Source organism: Anabrus simplex, chromosome 7 (genome assembly GCF_040414725.1).
Source record: "Anabrus simplex isolate iqAnaSimp1 chromosome 7, ASM4041472v1, whole genome shotgun sequence".
Taxonomy (NCBI): Eukaryota; Metazoa; Arthropoda; class Insecta; order Orthoptera; family Tettigoniidae; genus Anabrus; species Anabrus simplex.
Window position 1 is genome coordinate 306,682,442 of NC_090271.1, and position 16,547 is coordinate 306,698,988.

The 16,547-nt window shown below is 38.8% G+C and overlaps 1 protein-coding gene across 1 annotated transcript in view; it reads left to right on the forward strand.

Moving 5' to 3' along the window:
- Positions 1-16,547, forward strand: part of Vps13B (vacuolar protein sorting 13B) — a 300,908-nt gene that overhangs the window by 111,207 nt on the left and 173,154 nt on the right. The window contains exons 10-12 of the mRNA XM_067152027.2: positions 3,902-4,040; positions 8,487-8,604; positions 8,683-8,825. Coding sequence (XP_067008128.2) covers positions 3,902-4,040; positions 8,487-8,604; positions 8,683-8,825 — 400 coding nt within the window. The remainder of the gene's footprint in view (positions 1-3,901; positions 4,041-8,486; positions 8,605-8,682; positions 8,826-16,547) is intronic.

Sequence of the window (16,547 nt, forward strand, 5' to 3'; positions counted from 1 at the left end):
TTGTCCTTGTGGCAGCCTCCGCATGGGGGAAGTTTGTAATAATAATAATAACAACAATAATAATAATAATAATAATAATAATAATAATAAATAAATAAGAATACAATTTCCAACCATTCATGTTTTATTCAGTTTTACCGTACTGACTATAAGAGTGGTATTTCAGAGTCAGAAGAAAAATGTGAAGGACTACAATATTGAAAGCACATAGCATTGATCAACAATAACATTACATTGACCATTGTTTGTTGTGATGTTCTTTTTCTCTTATGCTGCCGCTCAACTCCGATAGATGGGATTACTGATGTGTACCGCGTATAACAGCCTGACTGAATATTGGCAGGAAATAGCTGGGGAGTTAGAAAATTTTTTTTTTTTAGCATGCCATTCCTCTGGTTCATGCATTGTCTGACAATGCTTGTACGTAACGCACTGGTTTATCGCAGTATTCCAGCTATTCGATCCCTACTCTGACATGCTGTTTTGAATGAGCAGCGTGCACACTTAAGGCAGAAGCTCAGGTAGTAGTAGTAGTAGTAGTAGTAGTAGTAGTAGTAGTAGTAGTAGTAGTAGTAGTAGTAGTAGTAGTAGTAGTAGTAGTAGTAGTAGTAGTAGTAGTAGTAGTAGTAGTAGTAGTAGTAGTAGTAGTAGTAGTAGTAGTAGTAGTAGTAGTAGTAGTAGTAGTAGTAGTAGTAGTAGTAGTAGTAGTAGTAGTAGTAGTAGTAGTAGTAGTAGTAGTAGTAGTAGTAGTAGTAGTAGTAGTAGTAGTAGTAGTAGTAGTAGTAGTAGTAGTAGTAGTAGTATGACGACTGGTCTAGAATTGCAGTTTAGGCCTATTCCAAAGTATAGCATCACAATTCACTAAATAACTAAAAATTCAACCCTGAAAAGAGCCGTTTCTTAATAAAAGCTTTTTCCTCTTTCATTTTTATTAAATTCTACATTCATTTTATTCAAAATTAGCAGTGAAGTGGGGGTTTCTCTCCTCTGGCTTGGAGGAAATAATTGTCTCCAAGTCATATAGATTTTTCCGCCGCCAGTGTAGTGAATTGAGATTTTTTGACTCATCAGGTACTCCTAGGAAACAGATTAGTAAAAGGGCATAGTTTTTGCCCTGGGACTCTCAACTATTCGAACCCCCCCCCCCAATCCAAAAAAAAACTAAGAGTTTTCACGGATCATGGCTGTCTGCGGCCTGGTCATTCCAGCTCTGGAACTTTGGATTGTTAGATCGGCAGCGTAGTGCTGTTCGTTAAAAGTGAGAAAATGTGTGGTTTTCCATTTGATTAAGTATTTCATATGAAATCATTGCTTTTACTCGCGCCATTCCTACTGACGTCATTGTAATGATCTATGTTCATTTCAGTTGGGAAAACCACTAAAACATTCTTTCTGAGGATGTAAAAAGGCAGGTGGAGATTGAGTGTCTGCCATTATAATGCAATTCCCCAACTTGATTGTGACTGATGGTAGGCAAGCGGGCCTGTGGGCCTACCGTTACAATGAATATTTCCTAACCCAGTCTTCGTATGAGAAGAGACGTTTGGTGATTTCTCCGTCGCATTTCTAGGGTAACGTTATGAGCTATGCAATTTAATACAGTCTTGCTTGTGACTTGTACTTTACCTAACTGACAATTCTGTATACAATATAGAATTCCATAGCGAAGCACGGTTACATCAGCTAGTCTGTATATAAATCAGTCTGCATTGATAAGATTCAAGGGCTTTGAAACAGAAGCAGCAATCCAGAAAGAGGAAAGGCTGCAGTTGCCCCCACCCCCTCCTTTTCACTGTTTATATAGAACTGGCAGTAAAAGAAATCAAAGAGGAATTAGGAAAGGGAATCACAGTCCAAGGAGAGGAAATCAAAACGCTGAGATTTGCCAATGATATTGCTATTTTTTCTGAGAGTGCAGAAGATCTGGTGAAATTGCTGAATGGTATGGGCAGTCTTGGGGAAGGAGTACAAGATGATAATAAATAAGTCCAAAACAAAGGTAATGGAGTGCAGTTGAGTGAAATCAGGTAATAACAATTAATTTCATATGGCTATTTCTAGCCGAGTGCAGCCCTTGTTAGGCAGACCATCTGATGAGAGTGGACGCATCTGCCATATGTAGGTAACTGCATGTTATTGTGTGAAGGATAGTGTTATGTGTGGTGTGTGAGTTGCAGGGATGTTGGGGACAGCACAAACACCCAGCCCCCGGGCCATTGGAATTAACCAATAAGGTTAAAATCCCCGACCCGGCCGGGAATCGAACCCAGGAACCTCTGATCCGAAGGCCAGTACGCTGGCCATTCAGCCAACGAGTCAGACATGAAGTCAGGTGATACAGGAAATATTAGATTAGGAAATTAAGTCTTAAAGGAAGTAGACGAATATTGGGCAGTAAAATAATTAATGATGGCAGTAGTAAGGAGGACATAAAATGCAAACTGGCACAAGCAAGGAAGTCCTTTCCTAAGGAAAAAAAAAAAAAAAAAAATTGCTCACTTTGAACATATAGGAATTAGAAAGATGTTCTTCAAGACTTTTGTCGGGAGCGTGGCCTTGTATGGAAGTGAAACATGGTCGATAACTAGCTCAGAAAGAAATAGAATAGAAGTTTTTGAAATGTGGTGTTGTCGTGCGGCCGAGCGGTTGGCGCTTTCGTGGTCAGCTACCGTTTAGGAGCAGGTTTGTAGGTTTCTCGGTGAATACTAAGTTCAGAGACAACTGTTCCTCTTTTCCGTCCAATATATATATATTATCTCTTACTTGCTGTATTTACAACTATTTACAGTTGAAGTTAATTGTCTCTCTTAGGCACAGGAAATCACGAGCTACTGTTCCTTTACTTGCGTTCTCTCTAACGCTTCTCTATGCTCAAAGACCAAGACTTATTACTTTACTACTGGTCTTATTAAATTAGAAGAATTGGTCAGCCTTACGTATACTGTGTTGCAGGTTCACGGTTGAATCTCCTCTTCTGAGCGCAGCGCGGCAGCGTCTCCGTCAATTACATGACTCTTCTATGTATGAGTGACTCCCTATGAGTAACTAAGAGTGACTAACTTTCCCTTTCGTCCGGTCCTCTTTTATACTCCTTATCTTGCGTACGTGACCGCCTATGTCACAAATATCCTGTTTTCCCTATGATTTCTCTTATCTGTAAATACGATAACATTCCTTCTAGAACTTCTATGATTACTCAAGTGCCGCCTATTTCCAATAGTTGCGATACACTTGTTTACTAGTAGATTTTCACGCATGGTGTGGGCCGTGTGACTTCATATCACTTTCCCTCTGTATTGCTGCTGATTACAGCAATCATAAATACACACTGGTATTGCTGTCGGTTATAGCAATAATAACTACGCCTTAACTTCTCGTGCTTTTCCTTGTGTTATTTTTTTATTTCCGTCATGTCTCTTTTCTTTTTCTTTTGTTCCTTCATTATGTTTTTAGCACATTTTAAGCTTTATTATGTAGATTACTTTAACCCTCTCTCCCCCCCCCCCCATTTAACTGAAGATGGCTCAAATGAGTCGAAACATGTTTGAATTTTATTGCTTCATCTAATAATGGATTTATATTTTGTATGGAATTAGGAGGGTACATTTAATTTTTCCTTTGTAAAGTGAAAACCGTCAATACAGAATGATTCTCATATCCTGTAATGAAAAGGTTATCACAATATAGGGTGCTACAGAGAGCTGCATCAAACCAGTCTGTGGTTTGATGACTCAAACAACAACATTTTGTATGATGTTGTGTATGACATTGTATATATTTATACAATTTTGTTTTATTCTGACATGTACTTCACAGTTAGTCTACTTTCGAACTGATTGTGCTTAACTGCTCTATAGGATGTAGGTATTGATAACCTCTAACCTTTCATGATTTATTTTAGGAATTATGGTATTTTTCTGCTGGAAGTGAGCAGAATAACTATGTATCAGAATCCTTATTTGACCCTACATCGACGGAGAATAAAGGCCAGAAAAAATCCTACAATGTTTCCTGGGATTATCACCTTGCCACTGTTACTGGTGAGTTGCAGGTAGATAGCCATTTGTATTTGTAAGATAATTTATGGACAAGATAAGCTGTGATGAGAGTTCATTCTTGCAGAGGTTTACTGAATATTGGTCACTGCTTTGTATTATATTTCTTCATATATATATTACTACTCCTCCTTGTATTAGTTTAACTGTTAAAGAATCAAGAGGGTAAAGTTGCATAGTTGGAACTATTTTTGACAGTAGAGGCTGGAGAAAGTTTTATGATATGCAGTATTCCAAAGTCTTTAGTGTATATAATAGGGACTGGGGTTTGTCTCAGGACAGTCCTCTTCATATACTTACATCACAATACTGACCACCTCAGAAACAATGAATGCATCCATCACATAGAATTGATGTTGGGAAGGACATCCAGCTGTAAAACAGGACCAAGTCAGCATGTACATCACTGTTTGCACTTGCAACTCCACTGTGAGTGGAAAGAGTGGCAGAAGAAGAAGTTAGGTATATTATCTTCAGAAAGTATACGATCGTGTGCCTCATGATCTGATCTGGTTTGCCTTCCGTGAGCATGGACTTCCTGAGAAGCTGTGATATTATTATTATTATTATTATTATTATTATTATTATTATTATTATTATTATTATTATTATATATTAATAAATAATTGAAATAAATTAAAAAAGTAATTTAATAAAAGTAAAGAATCAAAATGGCCGTAGTATGGGCGCCAGAGTTTACCAGAATAGATCCCTCAAATTTTAATAGAACATGATAATTCTCTCTACCAGGGCACGTACATAAAGCTGCGTACTGGTACATCTGCTTCAGGCCTTACCCGACCTTTTGAAAACGACTAAATAGGTAGGAACTGCACCTGTGTTCATCGATAACTCCACTGATTCTAAAATAGCTAAGTATATTCTGAATAAAATTCGTGCATGAGCACCTCATCAACGCACCAAAATATACATAAAATACACTCACAAAATACTGCTGGAAGACTCCATATTTACACAGTTATACAACAACAACAACAACAACAACAACAACAGCAACAACAAAAACAGTGGGAAACGAAAAGCGAGGACCAAACTACCATTTGTAGTCAGCCCGATGAACATTAAGTGCAAAGCATATATATGTAGATAAATACCCTTCACTGTCTGTGTATCAACACAGCTTGCAGATTCTCACTATCGGCACTTGTTATATCACATTGTTACCATTATAATTCTGTTCACAGATTCTAACACTTGGTTTAAAGATACTTTCACTTGAGCAACACGCTTGTTGTTCCAGAGCGTACATTATGGAAAGTCTGAGATACAGTACCCGATAGCTTTCACCAATATATATGACATCAAGCTGCCAAAAGTGATAAATGATCAAGTGCCGAAGCACTCCACAGTTTGTAGGTCAGTACCACACATCACATTCCACAAAATTTCGCGTCAACCACGTTCCACAAAGGTTTTAAGGCAAGTCCTCTCCGTTGTTTTCTCACATGCCTAAATCGACCTCAGCTTCCCCCTCCTCTCACATAGTACGTCTAGATTGATCCTGGCCATCCAATCATGAGTGGAACATCCTCTTACCATACCAAGACCATGCCCTGAACCTCTTTCGGGTCCCAAGACAATAACAGCCAGGCCGCATCATCGGACTCTGGGCTGTCACATGACTCACGGAAACTTTCCGAGTTGAAAATAGCACTGTTTTCCCATCTGCTTGTACAAAATGAATTACTCATACCACATATGAAGACCTTGAAGCTTAAAATATTAAGAATAAATTTACAAATGAAATAATAATAATATGAATGATGACAATAATAATAGTAATAGTATCTCGTAGTTGTGCATACATAATACCAATATAAATGGTCCATTTTTGGACAAATATTCCCTATGGGGATCAACTTCTATATCATCAGTTGTAAATACATTGCGAGAGTGTGATATATGTACTATCACAAAGCTAGTAGAATTAGTGAAACAACTTTACCATGGTTCTAAAACCCAAGTACAATCAGCTGCTGGCCTGTCAAGTTATTTTCCCATCTCAGTGGGTGTCCATCAGGGGTCAACACTTTTACCCCTGCTTTTTTATCATAATCATGGACTCCATCGCAAAAGACCTGCAGAAACCATCATCTCGGACCCTCCTGTATGTCGATGGTGTGGTGTTGGCCTCTGTGAGCAAGACTGAGCTACAAGAACAAGTGTAAGCATGGAGAACCCGCCTGGAGTTGTTCAGACTACGTCTTATTATTAAAAAGACAGAGTACATGATGACAGATCAGAATGTTATGGATGCCAACCAAATCGATCACATTGACCTGCAGGAAAGGAAGGTCTTCAAATATCTTGGCTTAACCATCACTGCTGATGGGACCCTCAGTACCAAAATAGCCAAGCGCATCAGTAATGCGTGGCTGAAGTGGCAGTCTATGACTGGTGTGCTCTGTGACAAGAATATTCCTGAGCGGTTAAAGTCAGAATTATATTAGTCTGCCCATCCAGTTGCAGAGAAACAAAGGAAGTAGAACATCGACTTGCCATTATGGTAACCAGAATGCTTCCCTGGACATCGGGCCTGACACTCCACGGTCATGTCACTAATGTTGACATCCATCTTATATATGGAATTGCACCAATCACAGATGAGGGAAAGCCGGCTACGATGGTACGGACACATGCTTTGAGCAGACAGCACATCTGTCGCAGGAAGAGGTTTGATCATGGAAGTTGTGGGAACACCAAAGCAATAATGGGTTGACAGCCTTCGTAACGACCTGAAGTTCGTAGGCTTACACCCCAACCAGGTATATGATTATGCCAAGTGGGGAAATAAAGCCAAGAAAGCAGACCCCACCACATTGCGGGACAAACGCTGCAGAGGGGGAGGAAGAGGCTTCAAATTTAACAGAGAACATCTTTTGCAATTTTCTGTTCATGAAAATCAAACAGGAGGTGGAGAAGGAGATCATCTTCAAGTATTGTTTCAATGCTTCAGTACCGTATGTTTCTACAGATCCTTTGAAACATTTCTTGCTCTGCTCCGAATCCCAGTTTTGAGTGGCTCAGGTGGTTGAAGCGCTGGCCTTCTGACCCCAACTTGGCAGGTTCGATCCTGGTTCAGTCCAGTAATATTTGAAGGTGCTCAAATATGTCATCCTCGTATCGGTAGATTTACTGGCATGTAAAAAAACTCCTTGCGGGACTGAATTCCAGCACCTCGGCATCTCCAAAAACCGTAAAAGTAGTTAGTAGGACGTTAAGCCAATAACATCATCATATTTATTATGATACTTCCATTGCCAGGATAAGGCTATAACAATGACAATGGAAGAAGTAATACTCGAGTACTTCAATTTTGGATCTATTATCTAACAGATCGCATCCTTTAGTGCTGCTGAAATTACCACCTGTCATCTTCATTCATGTGGTAGTTTTGTTGCTGCTGCCACTTTCTACATTGTCTCATCTCATAAGAAGTGATCTTTAGATCCATTAAAACAGTTGTATATTTCAGTTTTTTCACTCCAAGATTTTACATAAATGGTCATGAAATTGCCAGGAGCCAAATCTGTGCTATATGAAGTGTATTCCTCATTGAATTGCCCAAGTTCTCGCACACTTATAGTTTGTTCACACTAAACAGCTATCAGATGCTGGTAGTTTTTGATGCAAGAGTAGATTTCTATGTGGGTCATGTTTCATGTTGCTTTGCTGGTAGACTACTGTAGAGTGCATGCAATTTTTCATGTCCTGTAGGTTAACATTTCAATTGCCCTGGGTTGTACCTTTTGAACACACTGAGTTTGAAACATTATGTACACACAAAAAGATGAAATTTTTACTACCGTTACATGATTATTGCTGAGGGTACATTGGATGTTGATATACCTTCATGAATTATTTTTGAATCCTTTTAAATTTCAGAATTTCTGAGTATGCATGGGTATATTTTAGGGATATTTAGCAAACATTAATAACCACGAAGTGATACTTTTTGTAATAAACCCCCTACCAGTACCTGAAATTGGCAGTGATATTCTACCTCTTCTTATATAACCTTAAAGTTCTCCAGTCTGTCACTGTTAAATGTTTTCTTTTTGAGATATATTCTGTTATTGATTGAATGTTTGCTTTTTCAGGTATTTTCTGGTATTGATTAATCTTACTTTAGTTTTGACAGACTGGAAAACTTCAAGGTTATAATTACATGAACTAAGTCAAATCTGAAAAGGAAACGGCTTAATATTTAACAGAGAACATCTTTTGTAATTTTCTGTTCATGAAACTCAAAGATTGTATTCCATTGCTGAACTGAAAGAAATTTATTTAGATTACTCTACTACTTACTACATTTAATGGATACTCTTTTGAAAACAAACACACAAAAATAAGACTTTTGTTTATTATTCTGATGAATTTGAGATAATATTAAGTTATTTAACCTTGTAGAGTCACTACTACTAGAAAGAAGTCCCGCTCTAGCTGTTGATTACCTCTACATGCTGGAAATACCTGACGACTTCACCTCAGAGCGCCTTTCAGAATTGGGTAGTGATTTAGAGTATAGGTAAGTTTACTTCAGAGGTTTAACATAACGATAATTTTTGCCTTTGCGGATATAAACAATAACGTGACTTGTTTGCAGCAATCTTTCTGAGAAGGCTCTGTGCCGTGTGGTGATAGGCTCAACTGTGGTGCATCTCTGTTCGGGGTTGTTTCATCGTCTACAAATGGTGCAGTATGCTGCCAGATCATATGACTATGGCCCTTATAGTACACCAAAACCAGGTACCTAACCTCATCTAAGACTGGTATTATACTGTAGTTACCCTAGTCTAATGAGAAACTTTCAGTGCATTTCAGCTTAGATTTTGATGTTCTTTGTGATCTCATACTACTTTTAACTTCGTAGTGCAGTCTTAACTGCTCCTTGGGTCCGCCTTGATAGCTTAGCTGCACAGTACTGAACAGACTGTAGATTTTAATAGCCATTCTGTATAAGTGCAGAAACCTTTCCGCAGAAAAATTTTCGTAGAAATTGAAGATTTTCACGTAATAGACAATACTTTTCTTGGATTTTCTGGTCACTTGGTAGAGTTGTGGATGTTGCATTTGGTTGATGAAGAGGAAGGGGCTGTGAAAGGCAATAACTTAGGCATAGAAGCGAGACAGACGTGGCCTGGAGGCCTGGGCAGCATGAGGACCAGGTTGCTCGCTATGTGCAGATCTGTCAGAGAGGACCAAGTTGGCATACATGGTAGGTCTTTCCCCCATTGGCTCTTGACTTGGGCGCATGGGTCCCTTAGGTGAGTCTGGCATTGCTGCCACGTACTTGTACAACCTCCTGTGGTCAACTCTTGTTCTCTTCTGAACCTAACAATATTAGGTTTGCGAGGTGTAGGGAGTCTTACATATTACTCACATTTCCTCTCCTTCCCCCCTTTTTTTTTTTTTGCTGCAAATCTCATTCCTTGAAATGTCGAACCTCCTCCAAATTTTTTTCCTTTAGGATGTGAAATCTGTCTGCAAATGAATAAGGGTAGAAAATCTCCAGGACGAGGAAATTAGAAAGCAGTACGTGGAAATGATTAGTAAGAAGTTTCAAACAGTAGACAGTAAGCAGGTTCAGGATATAGAAAGAGAATGGGTGGCATACAGGGATGCTGTAGTAGAAACAGCAAGGGAATGCCTAGGAACAGCTGTGTGTAAAGATGGGAAAAGGCGAACATCTTGGTGGAATGATGAAGTGAGAGCAGCTTGTAAATGTAAAAAGAAGGCTTACCAGGAATGGCTCCAAACAAGGGCTGAGGCAGACAGGGATTTGTACGTAGATGAAAGAAACAGAGCAAAACAAATAGTTGTTGAATCCAAAAAGAAGTCGTGGGAAGATTTTGGTAATAACCTGGAAATGCTAGGTCAAGCAGCAGGGAAACCTTAGGAATCTTAGGAAGGGAGGGAAAAAGGAAATGAACAGTGTTTTGAGAAATTCAGGTGAACTCGTAATAGATCCAAGGGAATCACTGGAGAGGTGGAGGGAATATTTTGAACATCTTCTCAACGTAAAAGGAAATCTTCCTGGTGGTGTTGCAAACAGCCAAACTCATGGGGAGGAGGAAAATGATGTTGGTAAAATTACGCTTGAGGAAGTGGAAAGAATGGTAAATAAACTCCATTATCATAAAGCAGCAGGAATAAACGAAATCAAACCTGAAATAGTGAAGTATAGTGGGAAGTCAGGGATGAAATGGCTTCATAAAGTAGTAAGATTAGCATGGAGTGTTGGTAAGGTACCTTCAGATTGGACAAAAACAGTAATTGCACCTATCTGTAAGCAAGGGAACAGGAAGGTTTGCAACAACTGTCAAGGTATCTTATTGATTAGTATACCAAGCAAAGTATTCACTGGCATCTTGGATGGGAGGGTGCGATCAGTCATTGAGAGGAAGTTGGATGAAAACCAGTGTGGTTTCAAACCACAGAGAGGCTGTCAGGATCAGATTTTCAGTATGCGCCAGGTAATTGAAAAATGCTACAAGAGGAATAGGCAGTTGTGTTTATGTTTCATAGATCTAGAGAAAGCATATGACAGGGTACCAAGGGAAAAGATGTTTGCCATACTAGGGGACGATGGATTTAAAGGTAGATTATTAAAATCAATCCAAGGCATTTATGTTGACAATTGGGCTTCAGTGTGAATTGATGGTAGAATGAGTTTTTGGTTCAGGGTACTTACAGGTGTTAGACAAGGCTGTACTCTTTCACCCTTGCTGTTCATAGTTTACATGGATCATCTGCTGTAAGGTATAAAATGGCAGGGAGGGATTCAGTTAGGTGGAAATGTATTAAGCAGTCTGGCCTATGCTGATGACTTGGTCTTAATGACAGATTGTGCCAAAAGCCTGCAGTCTTATATCTTGGAACTTGAACATAGGTGCAATGAGTATGGTATGAAAATTAGCCTTTCGAAGACTAAATTGATGTCAGTAGGTAAGAAATTCAACAGAATTGAATGTCAGATTGGTGATACAAAGCTAGAACAGGTAGATAATTTCAAGTATTTAAGTTGTGTGTTCTCCCAGGATGGTAATATAATAAGTGAGGTTGAATCAAGGTGTAGTAAAGCTAATGCAGTAAGCTCGCAGTTACGATCAACAGTATTCTGTAGGAAGGAAGTCAGCTCCCGGATGAAACTATCTTTACATTGGTCTGTTTGCAGACCAACTTTCCTTTAAAGGAGCGAAAGCTGGGTGGACTCAGGATATCTTATTCATAAGTTAGAAGTAACAGACATGAAAGTAGCAAGATTGATTGCTGGTACAAACAGGTGGGAACAATGGCAGGAGGGTACCTGGAATGAGGAAATAAAGACTCATTTAGGTATGAACTCAATGAATGAAGCTGTACGCATAAACCGGCTTTGGTGGTGTAAGGCTCATTTCTAAAGATAATAGGCAACTTGATGTCTTTGGAGTGTACAGACTGGGAAAGGGTAGCGTTGACACGGATTCAGAATTATTTGATAAGATAATCAGCTACGTGGGAAACGATATGGAAAGGAATGTGATTGTAGAGGGGGATCTGAATTTACCAGATGTCAATTGGGAAGGTAATGCGAATGACAGGAAGCATGAACAACAAATGGCAAATAAGCTAAAATGGGAAGGACAGCTGATTCAGAAAGTGATGGAACCAATTAGAGGGAAAAATATCCTGAATGTGGTGCTGGTAAAATCATATGAGCTCTATAGAGAAACCGAAGTAATAGATCGCATTAGTGATCATGAAGCTTTATTTGTCGTAGGTAAGAATACATGTCTTAGGAAGGAAGGTCTTAAAAGTAGGACTACTAGGCAGTACCATATGGCTGATAAAGCAGGCATGAGGCAGTTTTTAAAAAGCAACTATGATCGGTGGAAAACGGTAAATAAGAATGTAAACAGGCTCTGGGATGGGTTTAAAGCAGTTGTTGAGGTATGTGAAAACAGGTTTTGTACCTTTAAATGTGGTAAGAAATGGTAAAGACCCACCTTATTATAATAGAGAAATAAAGAGACTAAAAATGAGGTGCAGATTGGAAATAGAGTTAGAAGTGGCTGTGGAAGTAAGGAGAAATCGAAGGAACTTACTAGGAAATTGAATCTCGCAAAGAAGGCAGCGAAAGATAACATGACGGCAAGCATAATTGGCAGTCATACAAATTTTAGTGATAAATGGAAGGGTATGTATAGGTATTTTAAGGCAGAAACAGGTTCCAAGAATGACATTCCAGGAATAATTAATGAACAAGGGGAGTGTGTATGTGAGGATCTTCAAAAGGCAGAAGTATTTTGTCAGCAGTATGTAAAGATTGTTGGTTACAAGGAAAATGTCCAGATAGAGTAAGAGACTAATGCTAAAGAAGTATTAAAATTTACATATGCTAACAATGACATTTACAATAAGATACAAAGTTGAAAATTAGAAAAGCGGCTGGAAATGATAAGATTTCTGGGGATATACTAAAGACAATGGGTTGGGATATAGTACCATATCTGAAGTACTTATTTGATTATTGTTTGCTTGAAGGAGCTATACCAAATGAATGGCAAGTTGCTATAGTAGCCCCTGTGTATAAAGGAAAGGATGTTAGATATACAGCTGAAAATTACAGGCCAGTAAGTTTGACATGCGTTATATGTAAGCTATGGGAAGGCATTCTTTCTGATTACATTAGACATGTTTGTGAGGCAGTTCGGTTTTAGGAAAGGTTATTCCACTGAAGCTCAACTTGTAGGATTCCAGCAAGATATAGCAGATATCTTGGATTCTGGAGGTCAAATGGGCTGTAATGTAATTGACCTGTTTAAAGCATTTGATAGGGTGGATCATGGGAGACTACTAGCAAAAATGAGTGCGATTGGACTAGACAAAAGAGTGTCTGAATGGGTTGCTATATTTCTAGAAAATAGATCTCAGAGAATTAGAGTAGATGAAGCTTTATCTGACCCTGTAATAATTAAGAGGGGTATTCCTCAGGGCAGTATTGTTGGATTTTATGTTTTCTTATATATATAAATTATATGGGTAAACAAGTAGAATCAGAGGTAAGGCTTTTTGCAGATGATGTTATTCTGTATAGGGTAATAAATAAGTTACAAGATTGTGAGCAACTGCAGGGTGACCTCGATAATGTTGTGAGATAGACAGCAGGCAATGGTATGTTGATAAACAGGGTTAAAAGTCAGGTTGTGAGTTTCACAAATAGGAAAAGTCCTCTCAGTTTTAATTACTGCGTTAATGGGGTGAAAGTTCCTTTTGGGGTTCATTGTAAGTATCTCGGTGTTAATTTAAGGAAAGATCTTCATTGGGGTAATCACATAAACGGGATTGTAAATAAAGGGTACAGATTTCTGCACATGGTTAAGAAGGTGTTTAGGGGTTGTAGAAAGGATGTAAAGGAGAGGGCATATAAGTCTCTGGTAAGACCCCAACTAGAGTATGGTTCCAGTGTATGGGACCCTCACCAGGATTACCTGATTCAAGAACTGGAAAAAATCCAAAGAAAAGCAGGTCAATTTGTTCTGGGTGATTTCTGACAAAAGAGTAGTGTTACAAAAATGTTGCAAAATTTGGGCTGGGAAGAACTTTCAGTTTCGGTAGAAATTTTCTCACGGAACTGGAGAGTGTACGTTATAATTAAGGAGGACAAATTGGGGCAAATATTCATTTATAGGAAGGGGAGTTAGGGATTGGAATAACTTACCAAGGGAGATGTTCAATAAATTTCTGATTTCTTTGAAATCATTTAAGAAAAGTCTAGGAGTCGGGCTGAGTGGCTCAGACGGTTAAGGTGCTGGCCTTCTAACCGCAACTTGGCAGGTTCGATGCTGGCTCAGTCCGGTGGTACTTGAAGGTGCTCAAATACGACAGTCCCGTGTCGGTAGATTTACTGGCACGTAAAAGAACTCCTGCGAGACTAAATTCCGGCACCTCGGCGTCTCCAAAGACCTTAAAATAGTAGTTAGTGGGACATAAAACAAATAACATTATTATTAAAAGTCTAGGAAAACAACAGATAGGGAATCTGCCACGTGGGCGACTGCCCTAAATGCAGATCAGTATTGATTGATTGATTGAGGCAAATGGAGGAGGATATATCTCCTAGGAGATTAATGGACTCTGTTATAGAGGGTACGAGAAGTAGAGGTAGACCAAGACGACGATGGTTAGAATCAGTTTCTAACTATTTAAAGATAAGAGGTATAGAACTAAATGAGGCCACAGCACTAGTTGCAAATAGAGGATTGTGGTGACGTTGAGTAAATTCACCGAGGCTTGCAGACTGAATGCTGAAAGGCATAACAGTCTATAATGATAAGGTAGGTATGTATGTATGTTTGTCAGTATTAACCCATCACCTTGGACGATGAGGCAGGCCCGCTGCATCTGTGATGTTCTTCAACACAGATGACAAAGCAGGCCCCCAAGAACAGAATGTTTCATTTCCGCTTGTAGTTGTTTAAGATTCTGTGTATAGGTGAGGAATGTGGCTATCCTGGCCTCGTGTTTGTTGCTGTTTAATTTTACTTTAAATCTTAGATAGTGGATCAGAAGTAAATAAATGTGATAACAAAGAGAGTGCGTGTTATGGTGGTGGTGGTAATTTAAGTGATAGTGAGATAATGTGTGGGTAATTTACTTCCGTCACAGCAAGGACATATGAAAGTGTCAGGAGAAAACAATCCATTTCTTCATTTATTCGTTCACCCACTGAAAACTTTGATGTATCTAGAATACTTCAGAAGGAATATCAGGATCGTTATTTGTTCGGAACTTTCAGAATTTTTGGATCATATCTTTTCAACTTTTTGAGTGCAAAACAAATGATTACTTAAAAAAAACCAGTTGTTCAGACTCATTTGAAAATGATGGGTAGATATTAGGTAGTTTGACGGTAATGAGGAGGTGTGTTTTTTTTTTTTTTGGTTCTCTGCATTCTAATTTCTCAGGTTTAAAAACTCCTTATTCAATTATTTAACCATGACAAATATAAGTGCCTCCCCTTATCCTAGAATATTTTTGTTACCTACTACTACAGTGGTAACACAAACAAGGCACAAACACAGTTAAAAGGGAAGGTAAGAGTACAATACACAATATAAGAAAACACTACACGCTTGGAAAAACAGTAGCTGGCATCACGCGGGTCTCCATCAAAACGTGTATGTAAACATCGGTAGGGCCAACTACTGAACAACAAACCGGGAAGATGAAAAGGCTGGGAACCTACCAAAGGCATGGACATGGCTTAGATAGCGGATTCCGAATAAATCACCGTGATCCTTAGATTTTAAAAATATTATTTACAAGATAATTTTACAAATACATTCCAAGTTATGAGCTATAAGTTCAGTGATATACATAGGTTTATTTCGTACCAGTGTAAATTCAAATTTCAAATCAACTATACATCTATTTACCAATGTAGTTGTTCAATGCAATATACAGTGATGTGAAAAAGGTTATCCAAAACTTAGCGTACCTAAAGTGATACAGAACTACCAGAGGCAAACCCCAAGGGAAATAATATTAAACTACATTCTACATATTTTAGTGAAACAAGAAATGGGAATGCCTCGGAAACGAACAGGTAAGTCTAGCTGAAAAACTAAGGCGTCATAAGTAACTAATTTTGTGAATCTAGGCGAGGTTAGGGCAGACTCCTGTATGAAGAGCAAATCGGAACATTACCGAAATTTTAGCAGGAACGGAATTCAAGAGTGCTTACCCGAGGAGAGAGCCATCCCGGAAACCGGGGGGACGTCAACCAGATAGGCTGCTCGCAGACTGATAGACCAAGACCGACAGAATTCAGGATACAGAATTAATTCGAACACTGCCTCGCTCACTGTATATAGGAATTACTGGCCTTTGAGGCAGCCAATCAGTGTGCACGTGTTCCCTATCGCCACCTAGACTCACCAATCACAACCTTACTTTCGATCGGGAACTTTGACTAACATTCTAGAATACGCATGATCGCGAAAGTCGTATTTTTCCAGAACAGACAGAACACATTTTCTAGAACACATACCAACAAAGTAACACACCTTGTACAAAGTTATGTAACTTTCTGGATCTTTCCAGGAACTATAGACAGAATTCTACTATTTACAAATGCCTATGTTACAACATTATACAGTACAAGTTAGGTCAATAAAAATAAAACATCATATCATATTTTACAAACAAAGTCTTCAAAAAAATACATTCCACTCGCATTACATAGTTCACTTGTTACAATTTTGAAGTTTATCATCCCAGATCCTCATTCATCATCATCATCATCATCATCATCATCATCATTTCCCTTTATCCAGCTGTAGCCGGGTAGGGGCAAATATGGTTCCTCTCCACTTTCTTTGGTCTTTCCACCACTCCTCCTCCAACACTGTCCCAGTCCAAGTTTCTTTCTATAATGCTGCGTTGGATGGTATCCTTCCATCTCAATCGTGGTCGTCCACGGCCTCT